Source organism: Grammomys surdaster, unplaced genomic scaffold (genome assembly GCF_004785775.1).
Source record: "Grammomys surdaster isolate TR1022 unplaced genomic scaffold, NIH_TR_1.0 212, whole genome shotgun sequence".
Taxonomy (NCBI): Eukaryota; Metazoa; Chordata; class Mammalia; order Rodentia; family Muridae; genus Grammomys; species Grammomys surdaster.
This window is the reverse complement of record NW_021604657.1, coordinates 7,061,892-7,074,076: the sequence shown is the minus strand read 5'-3', so window position 1 is coordinate 7,074,076 and position 12,185 is coordinate 7,061,892. Positions and strand designations below refer to the sequence as shown.

The window sequence follows — 12,185 nt, the reverse complement described above, 5'->3', positions numbered from 1 at the left end:
GTTTCCCTATTGTCTTGAGGACAAAGTCCAAACTACTTAGGGTGACCAAAAGTTTCATGAAACAGCTGATGGTTTTGTAAATGTGGTTATTCAGTAAAAGTCTGAACCCTTATCATCGTATGCGGTCCCACCCTAGATTCAGAATAGCCGTGTTTTCACCTAGTGAAGAAATGCTTTACATTTTCGTTTATTATTTCTCACCCTTTTAAATATAGCTGGTGTATTCTCAGCAGGCCTTGCTCCAGCTGCATTTGTGCCAAATCCATATATTATTAGTGCTGCTCCTCCAGGGACCGACCCGTATACTGCAGCAGGATTGGCTGCAGCAGCAACATTAGCAGGTAACTTGTTTATCCTTGTTGCTTGTTACAAATTTGGTTTTAATCTTGATGTAAGGTTTTTTTTATGGGAGGGGTGCTGTGAGCAATTTGAAGTTCCTCTGAGAAACTAATATATTGTCCATAATAAACTGAAATTTGCAGAGTGTTCATTTTTCAGTTTTACTATTACAGGGTAGCAACACTACAACAATAACTCTTTTTCATCCCTATATGGAATTGGTTTATATTTCTAGTTTGTAGTTTAGAAATCCTACAGTGTGGAGCCTACATCTTCATTTTAAATAACTGATCCTAATGCTCAAAACAAAGCGACATTAATTTTCAGAAATGAGCTGAAGATAGATGAAATTATTTAAGAGAATGTGTGTCTAAAACATTTCTTAAGCATTACAAGCAAGCTGGGTGCAAACAGTATGAAAGGAATTTTATTGACAGTTGTTCTTCAAGCCAAAGCTGTATTAATTGTTTATTTAAGTTAAGGGAACCTTGCATGCTTGTCAGATGCAGTCTTATTTGGCAGACCATTCTGCTGGTCTTGTGTAAGTCTTTGGGGGAAGTTTGATTTCGACTGAATTGGCTACAGATACAGAAATAAGTTGAGTCCTTAACCATGGTTTATATTGATTGTATTATTGTCGTCATTCCTGAGCACTTGCATGAGTCTGGTGGACTAACTTTGAATCTATTCAGTAAGGCCACTGCTGTCATGAACACTCTCCTCCTGTCTTTGATATCCATAGTAAGCTGGGTATAGTAATGGTGCAAGTAATTGGGAATCTGAAGCAAGGCATTATGAATTTGAGATTAGTTGTTATAGACTGAGACTATGTCTCAATTTAACAACAACAACAAAAAAACCCATACCTGACTGATACTATGTCTTAAAAGAATCAGAAAAAGAGTGTGGTATAGCAAGTGTGAGGAGAAAGATAATAGATACGGTCAACTCTTAACTCTTAGACTTGTCTCCTTTTATAACTTAATGGTAGCTGATCTCGTGTATAAAACTTAGTGACTTTTTTTTTCTTTTGGTGGGCCATATGGGGTTTAGGTCCAGCAGTGGTTCCACCTCAGTATTACGGTGTTCCGTGGGGGGTGTATCCAGCCAATTTATTTCAGCAACAAGCTGCAGCTGCGGCAGGCAACACAGCCAATCACCAAGCAGCATCACAAGCTCAGCCTGGACAGCAGCAGGTAGGCCTTTCTTTGTGAAATAATAAACCGAGGATTGTTTAAATTCCATTGAGTTCCTGGTATTTAAAAGATGTCCATTTCCTCCGTAGATAGCATGATAGTACTTAATATATAATTGATATACAACTACTAACTGACTTTTTTAATTTTCTGATCATCATTTAAAAGTTTGATGTAGTCTGGCAGTAGTGGTACACACCTTTATTTAATCCTAGCACTTGGGAGACAGAGGCAGGAGAATCTCTTGAGTTTGAAGCCAGTCTAGTCTATAGAGCTAATTCCAGGCCTAACAGGGCTACACAAATAAACCTTGTCTGTGAAATAAAACAAAACCCTAAAACAAAAATGGTTTAGTGTGTCCTATTTTTGTTATTTTGCTTTTTTTCAAATGTCAAGTAATTTTAAAGCTTATTTTTTATCTTATGTTCCTTTTTTATTGTATGAGTATTCTGTCTGCATGTACGCCTGCATACCATAAAAGGGGGGGGGCATCAGACCCCTTTATAGATGGTTGCAAGCTGTCATGTGAGTGCTGGGACTTGAACTCAGAACCTCTGGAAAAGTAGCCAGTGCTCTTACCCACTGAGCCATCTCACCAGCCCCATAAGCTTATTTTTATTGCTCCTTAAAAGTTTCTAATACACTTGAAGTGGTGGTAAGTGTAATTTCAATCACCGCTGGGAAACTGAGGCGAGCCTATCATGAGTAGTGAGGCCTTGTTTCAATAAACATCAAAATAAACGTTGTTGATGTCTGAATCAAAGAGCTTGTTCCTTCATTTGTCTTCAGATGTTTAAGTAGTTACATAATGTTAATTTTGTTTAGTAAAAGGAAATATTTAATGAGTACTGTTAATCATGAAAAGACAAGACATTTTCACTAAAGATTACTTTTAATTTCCCAAATAAAGCATTAATTAGGTGGAGTTTTTCTTTCACAGGGCTTTACTATAAAGCCATGGTGGGCCTCAAACATGCGCAGATCCTCCAGTCTGCCTTCAGAGACAGTTTGTAAGGGCCTGAAATAAAATTATGTTGATAAATGGAAACACAATGTTAAGTGAGAATTCTAGCTGCTGTGTTCATGTTATTTCTACAGAGCAACTTAAATACCTTGTTGCTTGTTTGGTGTAGGTAGTTTTTGCTATGACTTTTCTTTAATAATCTAAATACCATATTGATGTTCTGTGGAAGGTATTACTTAGCTTAGCCTTTGTGTATGGTATCATAGCATCATTTAATAATTTATTTAACCTGTATTTTTTTTGTATGTGCACTTAGAATGAATCTGCTCTGCCAGGAATTGCTTGGATATTTGTGAAATGTGTTACTATTTCATTATGATTATGTTTTACTATTTTAAGAGCTTTCTACCTTATTTTAAAGTTACTTTATTATTTTTCACACTAAGGTTTCATGTTTAAATAGGTTCTTACTCTTGCTAAACTTTCCTTGAGTTCCAAAATTTTGTTTTTTGTGCTTTGGTCTTTGGTGAGGTTTTTTTTTTTTTTTTGGTTGGTTTTTAGCTTGACATCATAGTCTCATAAGGGTGAGTTTCCTTAAGCTTCTCATGTTTCAGTGTTCAGCCTTAGAAAATAATGTAAATTTTGATTAATAATAATTTCCCCTTTAGTTGGATCTTTTAAAAGGAGAATAGTAGGGCATAAGTATTATAAGTAACTTACTCAAAGACCTAGACCCCAGTGTTGCTTTATAGAGTATTGTAGTTGTCAAGGACCAGTAGTTTTTTCTTTGTTTTTATGATGGAAATTATAACTTTTCATGATAATAAAATAAATAAAATTTATTTAATAAGTTAATTTAGTAAATTTATTAAAAATTATTTAATAAATAATATATTTTATTTTTCAAAAAAGATCCAAATTCTACTGTGATGTGTATATAGTTGTCTAAGATGAATTTGTTGCTATATTCCCTTTAACTGAGTTTAACTGTCTTTCTAGGTTCTTCGTCCTGGAGCAGGTCAGCGTCCTATTACTCCCAGTCAGGGCCAACAAGGGCAGCAAGCAGAGTCACTTGCAGCAGCTGCAGCTGCAAACCCAACGTTGGCTTTTGGTCAGAGTCTTGCTGCAGGCATGCCAGGTATATAAGTAGTTTTGTATATAACTGTAGTTTGGGGAAACAGTGATTTTGAGGGTGGGGAGGGAAAGTTCAAGAGATTTAAAATGTTAAGTGAGGACTGACCAACTCAGAATTTTTGAAACTTTGAGTGTTTATTAATACATTATTGAAAACTCAGAATCCATCTGGGTAGTGATGGTGCATGCTTTTGATCCCAGCACTTGGGAGGCAAGGGTAGTGAGTTTCAGGCCAGCCTGACCTACAAAGTGAGTTTCAGACAGATAGGGCTATGCAGAGAAACCCTGTCTCAAAAAGCAAGCAAACAAAATCCCCTCAGATCCAGATACTAATACTTGAAATCAAATATTTTTGTTTTGAGAAATCCAATTTTGGGGATGACAATATTGCAGGATCCTTAACACAACTATCAAGGGTTTGATGGTTTTTGGGATTGTTTGTTTGTTTGTTTGTTTGTTTGTTTGTGTTTTTTTAACTGTTTCTGGTTAAGCATCTTTCTACTTCTAGATTGTCAAGTTGATAACTAAAACTAATTATCACACATAATTACTTAATATCAGGAAAATTTACCTATCACAAAAAGCTGGGAGAAGCTGGAAATATGGGTCAGGGAGTAAGAGAACAGGTTGCTCTTCTGGAGGTCCTAGTTTGATTCCCAGCACCCACATAGTATCTCACTACCATGTAATTTGAGTTCCAGGACATTCAACACCCTTGCCTGGCATTACTGGTGGCAGACATGTGGTATACAGACTTACATGCAAGACAAACACCTATACATGTTTTAAGAAAAGAACCTATAGACTCTCATGTTAATAAATTGGGAAATATGGGCTCGGTAAATTTACATTTTTATTTTTATCTTTGCTTCATTGTAAACACTAGGTCTAGTATAAAGTTTGCATCAGAAAATAGAAGCAATGCTTTGCTCCCCTTTTACCCTCATAGCCACATCTATTCTGAACAGATACTTTCAGAATCCAATCTCTCTTTTGTTACCATCTCTTTGGCCAATCCATCCTTACATATTAACCTGGATTATTAGCTTTGCCTTGTCTTCTTTGATGTCTGGTCCTTTTGTTCTGCAAACATAGAATCTTTCAAAAGGAATGTACACTTTTGCATTAACATGTATGGAATTAACATACAGTGTGTACAGTTCATCGAACGATGATTCTTTATATTGTGATTTGGGAAAGGGCATCAAACTTTATAAATCTATTTGGGCTATATATCCAAACTAATATAAATTTTCACCCATACCATATAAAAGATGACATGATAAGTCTTGAGGACTCTAGCCAGCAAGATTTATGTGCTATGTATGCATAGCTGTAGTCCTGGCTTGAGACATCTAAATCTTAGCCAATTTCAAGACTGTTCCCATATAAAGGGATCAGTGTATATGCTTTAACTGTTTTATTGTATTTCTTGGTTTCTTCCTTTGTTGCTATTGCCAAGACCTTCAGGAAGTCTCCTCCGGTCAAATCTAAGTTTTACTAATTTTGATGGAGTCCACAGCTTTTCTTTTCCTATTGAAACAGGCAAAGCCTCTTCCTCAATGCAACACATTTCTTTCTTGTCATTCTGAGGTTATCACATACATAGGTTGATCTAATTCATCAGTTCTTTCTACAATCCAGTGTTCATTGCTGTCTTAGCTGTCTTAATTGACCTTTAAAAAAATAAAGCATGGGCTGGAGAGATGGCTCAATGGTTAAGAGCACTGATTGCTCTTTCAGAGGTCCTGAGTTCAATTCCCAGCAACCACATGGTGGCTCACAACTATCTGTAAAGGGATCTGATGCCCTCTTCTGGTGTGTCTGAGGATAGCTACAGTGTACTCATATACATTAAATAAATAAATAAATAAGTAAGTAAATGAAACCTACTTCAAAAAATCATTTAATCTATGTCTGGGAGATCCATATCCCACTTCTGTTCTCTATTTCCTTTAAAGCATAGTTAGATCTTTTTACAATTGCTTAACTTGTACTATTATAAGATATATCTGTAATATATTTTATACTATAATATCTAAAAAACTGTTCTGATTTATTGGATATGTATGTCAAAGCATCATCAGCTTCAGTCTGTAAAGGCATTTCCAGTATAGCTACCATCTCTTAATAAATGTACAATCTCAGAATTATTTCTTTCAAAACTCAAGGCAGAAGCCCCTTGGAATTCTGAACGTGCATCAACTATATGATGTTTTAATACATGTAAATATTTTACATTTTCAAATTCTACAATATGAAACATATATAGGCTGTTTATGACATTGTTCTAAGGTGACTTCCTTGAACAGAATCTGTATTTTTAACTATTTGTATCTCTGGATTGCCATTCTAATTCCTCAAGCCTTTCTGAATTTTTCTCATCTGGAACTACCCTTTTTGCTGTCATTGTAGGTTTCAGATTGGATTCTGAAGATTCTTTATTCTGATTTAAAGAATCCTTTAATCTCTTGTGTTCCGTATCCTTTAATCTCATTATCCATTCCCCAGTCCTTTTCTAAGTCTGCTTTATTCTGATCTCTTTTAAAAAGGACATCTGAAATTGTGATTGTTACTAAGAAAATAATTATTTGTACATCGATAAGTAAAACAAAATCATATGGGATCCAGATGCATTGTGTCATTGTGTTTTTCATTTTTTAACACAGAAAATATTTTTCTTTTTAACTCTCCTTATGGACTTCCCACATATATTATCAAGTGTGTTGATTTTTCAGCTTTTCCCATTGTTTGCACGAGTCTGTAGCTGGCATTCTGAGTCTCTACCACTCACCTAGTACATTGTACAGGCTGCTGGCTATGCCCCCTCCTGTTGGTTCTTCTCTCCACCTGAGGGACTTGCAGGCTTTCCCTGAGGACCCACATATGACTTTCACTCACTCTGAAAAGCTGGCCCTGTGCTTGTTCTGGCTCCAGCCCAGGCCATTGTAGGCTTTTTCAGCAGTCACACACTGATTTCTCACCGGCCCAGGCTGCCCAGTCCCTCTGCTGCCTAGGAAGTGTACTAAGGCTCCAGTTGGGTCTGTATTAAAAGGAATTCCTTCTGCCTGGGTAGGAAACTGCTCCAGGGGGTGATTGTTTCCTGCCTTTCCAACAGGGGCTTTAAAAATACCAGAATCTTTCAAGTTTGGATTTTTAGCTAAGTTTGGTGGAATCCATGCCTACCATGATGGGTGCCATTTGTGACTTTGGGCTTTTCCACCCATATTCCAGTACCTGAATAGTGACTTAGAGACTTATCATTTATTAAAAAATGCTAAGCTATCACTAGATTTGTTCCCACTAGTTTATAACTTACTTAATACATTTATACTGGTCTATGTTTGCCATATGGCTAGTTACCTCTCCTTAGTTTCATATGTCTGACTTCCTTCAAGCCCAGGTGGCAAAATCTCCTCTGATTATTCCTCAGAGTTTGTCTCTCTGCCAAGTGTTTCACCTTCTAATTCTGCCTCAGATTGTCAGCCACCAGCTTTTTATTGACATATGATGCTTCCATACAATATACAAGAGATTATCCCTACATATATGTCTTCAGATTAATGGTCAGGGACTAAGTGGACCACTTTGTTAACTATATTCAGAGTTTTGCTTTTCATTTTAAACATTTTAGAATGTGTTGAGGAGGGGTGTGGTAGCAAACTGGTTGTTAAAAACATAATTCTGGAGCATAAAATTATAAAAGTGAGATAAGAGAACATAAATGACCTCAGTAAAGTTGGACAGGAATAGTGGTGATTAGAAGAATGGATGGATTTGAGAGAGATTTACAGCGTCAGATGAACTCAAGTCTTGCAGGAAATTGCTCTTGGGGAATTATATACATCATTTAAGTGTGGGTTTTTATTTTTGTAAAGAGTAATTGCAACCCAGTATCCAAATGGGGGTAGCCTTTAGTTTTTAATGCAGGTGTTATAGACAATATGCTTTTTTAACATTTATTTATTTAGTTGAGGCATGGAGAACAAGTGTGTAGGGGTCAGAAGACAACTTAAAGCAGAATTCTGCTTGTAACACATGAGTTATAGGATAGAACTTAGGTTATCAGGCTTATCAGGAATTACCTTTACTTGCTGAGACCTCTTATGGCCAGCTGGACCATAATGCTTTTGAGCTGGAATACTATTTAAGTCTTGAATTTAGGACCATTGTTTTGCATTAGCGTGAACTGTTGACTGGCTTCTAAATTTTGAGAATTTAGTATTGTATATAATACTACATTAGGATTTGATGTTTTAACTTAAAATACATGTGAAAGTATTACTCTTAATGATAAAGGGTTTATCTCAGCATAGTTCATTAACATGAACTGAATTTGTCTATGTTTGAAACCACTTTGTTATTGTAATTTTACCAAGACTTTACTTCTGTGTGGTTGTGATAAAATACAGTTGAGAACTACTGCATTAATGTAATTTGGTATGTTCTATGTTTTAAAGCTTATTCAGAGCATGAGAGGTTATTGATAAATTTTCACAGTTGTCAAGCTCTTGTCACTGTGAATAGCAAACCTTCAGAAGCTGAGTTCTAGGAGAGAGTTAAACCCTGCTACCCCAAAATATCTGTTACTCATGGTTTACTCCTTTGCCATTGGAGCAGTATTTGTTATGTACCATCCTTGGGAAAATTAACAGAGTTGTCACATGAGTCATTTGTGTGGTTTTGGTTCAGAGGAAGAATTCTCTTGAGAAAAACTGCTTAGAGGTGAACTTTACTTTCTAGTTATTTTTTAGTAATGTAAAAATGTTATTTGCCTCATAGACAAGCCTACAATAAAACTAAGGACTCTGTGAGAATCTTTACAGGTAGACTTCTTAGTGATCTTAAGTTATCTGCTCAGATGATTTTTTTTTTTTTAACTTTTGGAGAGGGATTTGAGACAGGGTCTCACTCTGTAGCTGTAGCTAGTACCCACTATGTAGACCAGGCTGGCTTCTATCTCACAGAACCTTTTTTAAAAAAAACACCAGCACTTGGGAAGCAGAGGCAGAGAAGCAAGTTCCAGGACAGCCAGCATTACACAGAGAAACCCTGTCTAGAAAAACCAAATAAAAATAAGATTTGTTTAATTTTGTATGTATGAGTATTTTTTGCCTGAGTGTATGTGCTAGACCCCTTGAAATTGTAAGCTGCCATATATGTGTTGAAAACTGAACTTTTGTTTTTTGCAAGAACAGCAAGTATTCCAAGCCTCCGAGCCGTTTCTCTGGCCCTCATATTTTAAGATTTGAAAGCGATGCTTACAAGTGTAATTTTAAGGGAATGTACTGATAATGCACTTGGTCTAAAATTTAGATAAGCTTTTTTTTATATATATATATATAGTGTTCTAATTTACTTCCTCTAGTCTTTCTAGCTACTTTCTTCATAACTGGCCAGTGATGTTTTCTGTTACTTAGCTTCTGTTTTAAGGAAAGAACTCTTTTTATAACTTGTAAGAAAAGACATTACTGATAAAGGTACTTCTATAAAAATTTTGAGAGAAATGTTTACCTTTTAAAAACACATTTTAAAAATACTTCAGATGTGGTTTTCCATGGTTAGTATTCAAAGGTTTGGTAGTAATAGTATGAAATCATTGACTAAGCACAAATAAAAAGAAAAGTATTCATGTTTTATGTTGTAAAGTGTTTTCATTAATACTCATTTTAATGCTATCTAGGCTATCAAGTACTAGCTCCAACTGCCTATTATGATCAGACTGGTGCCTTAGTAGTTGGCCCTGGAGCAAGAACTGGCCTTGGAGCTCCAGTACGATTAATGGCTCCAACACCTGTCTTAATTAGTTCAGCAGCAGCACAAGCTGGTAAGTATGACTGACATTTTTAGAGATTTTAGATTCTTTTCTGGGTAGTTTCAAGAAGTATCTGAAATTATTTTGCAGCAGCAGCAGCAGCAGCTGGAGGAACTGCAAATAGTCTTACAGGCAGCACAAACGGTCTGTTTCGGCCAATTGGCACTCAGCCACCACAGCAGCAGCAGCAGCAGCAACCAAGCACTAACCTGCAGTCTAATTCATTTTATGGGAGCAGCTCTTTGGCTAACAGCTCCCAGAGCAGCTCTTTATTTTCTCATGGACCTGGCCAACCTGGAAGTGCGTCTCTTGGCTTTGGAAGTGGTAGCTCTTTAGGAGCTGCTATAGGCTCAGCTCTCAGTGGATTTGGCTCATCAGGTAAGTTTGTTTAAAAACAAGTATACTTTGCTAAGTATATTTGAGGTATTTGAGTTTTTAATATAAAGACAAGCAGTAGTAACATAGTGTAGAAGAGATAGGAACAAAGTATGGGGCGCTAATTTAATTTTACAGAATCCCTGTCAGTCTTTCAGGCATTTATAAATGTTAAGCTTGTTCCAGCAAGCCCATACTCCCCCTGCTCTCAGCTTTTAAGAATGTGGTACTCTAAATTTTGCTAATCACTAGTTCTTCATTATTCCCCTTAATGTTGGAGGAGGTAAATACTTGGCCATCCTAAAATTTGGAAAATTTAAAAAGAACAATAGTCAGTCATTATTGGATGGTACATTCTTACTAGGTTTGGGTAGCTGACTGTGGATTTCTGTATTTAGCCTAATATCTAAATAAATAAATGTTGAATCATTAAAGAGTCTCATAAGAAACTACCAGTATACTTAATAGATTGTTTCTTACTTGAATTAAGAAATCATAATTTTAAAACAGCCTCATATTAGGTAACGACAGCATACTCTAGTTCTTTATATGTAATTGATAACCTTCAAGAGAACACAGATACGAATTTGGACTTCAAGGAATTTTTCTAAAATCCTTGACATTTATATTTAATACTCTTAGGACCCTTAATCATTTTCCATTTGTTTTCTTACCACTTCAGATTCTTTTCTGATATGGAAATTGATAAGATTGGTCTGGGAGTGTAGCTCAGTTGGTAGAGTGCTTGCCTAGTATGCTCAAAACCCTAGGTTTGATCCATAGCACAGTCTAAATTGGATATGGTATAAGTTTATAATTCCATTTCTTAAAGAGGGTAGAGTTATAAGAATCAGAAGTTCAGGTTCATCTTTGGCTTTACAGGGAGCTTATGACCAGCCTAGCTTCATGAAACCCTGTCTCCCTCCCAGAGAAGAAATAAAATGGCAAAACTAAGCAGTACTAGTTATCAGGTGCTTGCCGTTTTCCTGATGTGTCTTTCTTATTCATCTTTGTAGTATAAGTATGTTTTTGTAGAACAGCTGTAAACTTGTAGGGAATAAAAGGCACTTTCAGTTTCAAGAAATGTAATCAAGGAGTGCTTTACTTGCCTAACAATATTTTCTAAATAATGAATACAGCATAAGGCAAATCTGGTGAATTCAGACTTTGTGTTCACTCTCTTAGATTTTTTTTATTCTATTTTATGTATATGGGCGTTACACCTGCATGTGTGTCTTTGCACTACATATGTGCAGTTGAAGGCCAGAAGAGGGCATCAGGTCCTCTGGGACTGGAGTTGGTTATAAGCCACCACACGGATGCTGGGTTTAAAACCTGTGTGTGTCCCCTGGAAGAGCAGCCATTGCTCTTAGACATCAAGCCAACTCTCCCACCCAATCCTTTAAATTTTCTACTTATTTCATTCCTTTTCTGGTTATTTTTATGTCCAGATGATGTACTCCATGAGACTCATTCTTTGATTCTAACCCAATTGAGACATTATCCTGAAAGAGTCCTAAATGTTCTGAGCAAAACTGATGGAACATACAGTTTAAAATATAAACATCCTAGACATAAAGTAGTTTCTAAATTACAGCTATTGTCCCTTTATAATCCTTTGGGGGAAACAGCTTTGATATACTCCATATTCTTTTCTCTAATGTATGCTATTGATGCTCTGATGCAGATTTCTAGATCACTCTACTCAGTTGTTCTTCAGGTTCCCATCTGTCTCAGAGTTAGGAGTTCCCCTTACCTCAAGGCACTCATCATGCCTTACTTACTTTTAAGTATCACGTGCTTAATTCTGATGGCTGCTCTGGCAAATAGCCATTTTATCTTGGGTTTAAGAACATTAAGACTAGTCATATAGCACAGGATTAGAGCGATTGTCTAGTGTGCATTAGGTCCTGGGTTCAATTCCTAGTATAGTATAAAAATGAATTAAAAATTAAATTGATAATTTAAAAGTAACATTAGACTTGGCACTTATAACTGCCTCTAGATAAATTTCATCTCCATTTTTTTTGACTTTTTGTGAGAGTCCATTAAAATGCTATACATATGTACTCTTAAACCTGTTACTGCCGTGTCACAAATTGCATACATAAATGGAAGCTAAAATACATAGTTGTTTGTTTTTACGTAGCTTTTCCTACTGATAGTTTTATTTTTGAGTAGTATCAAACACTCCAATTTATAATACACTTGGCCAGGCAGTGGCAGCTACTCTAATGTAACAATTATATTATGCTTTCTGTGACCTGTTATTTCTAAAGTGATATTTTAACTGAAAGTTCGTGATTTAATATCTTATGCATAGTTGATGAATGAAGAGTAATTCCAGTATGTATCTACTTTC

The 12,185-nt window shown here is 36.0% G+C and overlaps 1 protein-coding gene across 9 annotated transcripts in view; it reads left to right on the top strand.

Moving 5' to 3' along the window:
- The window catches only part of Pum2 (pumilio RNA binding family member 2), a 78,420-nt gene that overhangs the window by 44,669 nt on the left and 21,566 nt on the right, over positions 1 to 12,185 (top strand). For 7 of the 9 annotated variants that reach the window (XM_028772226.1, XM_028772223.1, XM_028772227.1 and 4 more), the window contains 5 exons: positions 216 to 341; positions 1,393 to 1,535; positions 3,499 to 3,637; positions 9,317 to 9,460; positions 9,539 to 9,826. In XM_028772226.1, the coding sequence (XP_028628059.1) occupies positions 216 to 341; positions 1,393 to 1,535; positions 3,499 to 3,637; positions 9,317 to 9,460; positions 9,539 to 9,826 (840 nt within the window). The remainder of the gene's footprint in view (positions 1 to 215; positions 342 to 1,392; positions 1,536 to 3,498; positions 3,638 to 9,316; positions 9,461 to 9,538; positions 9,827 to 12,185) is intronic. The other 2 variants (XM_028772229.1, XM_028772224.1) reach the window with 1 other exon arrangement.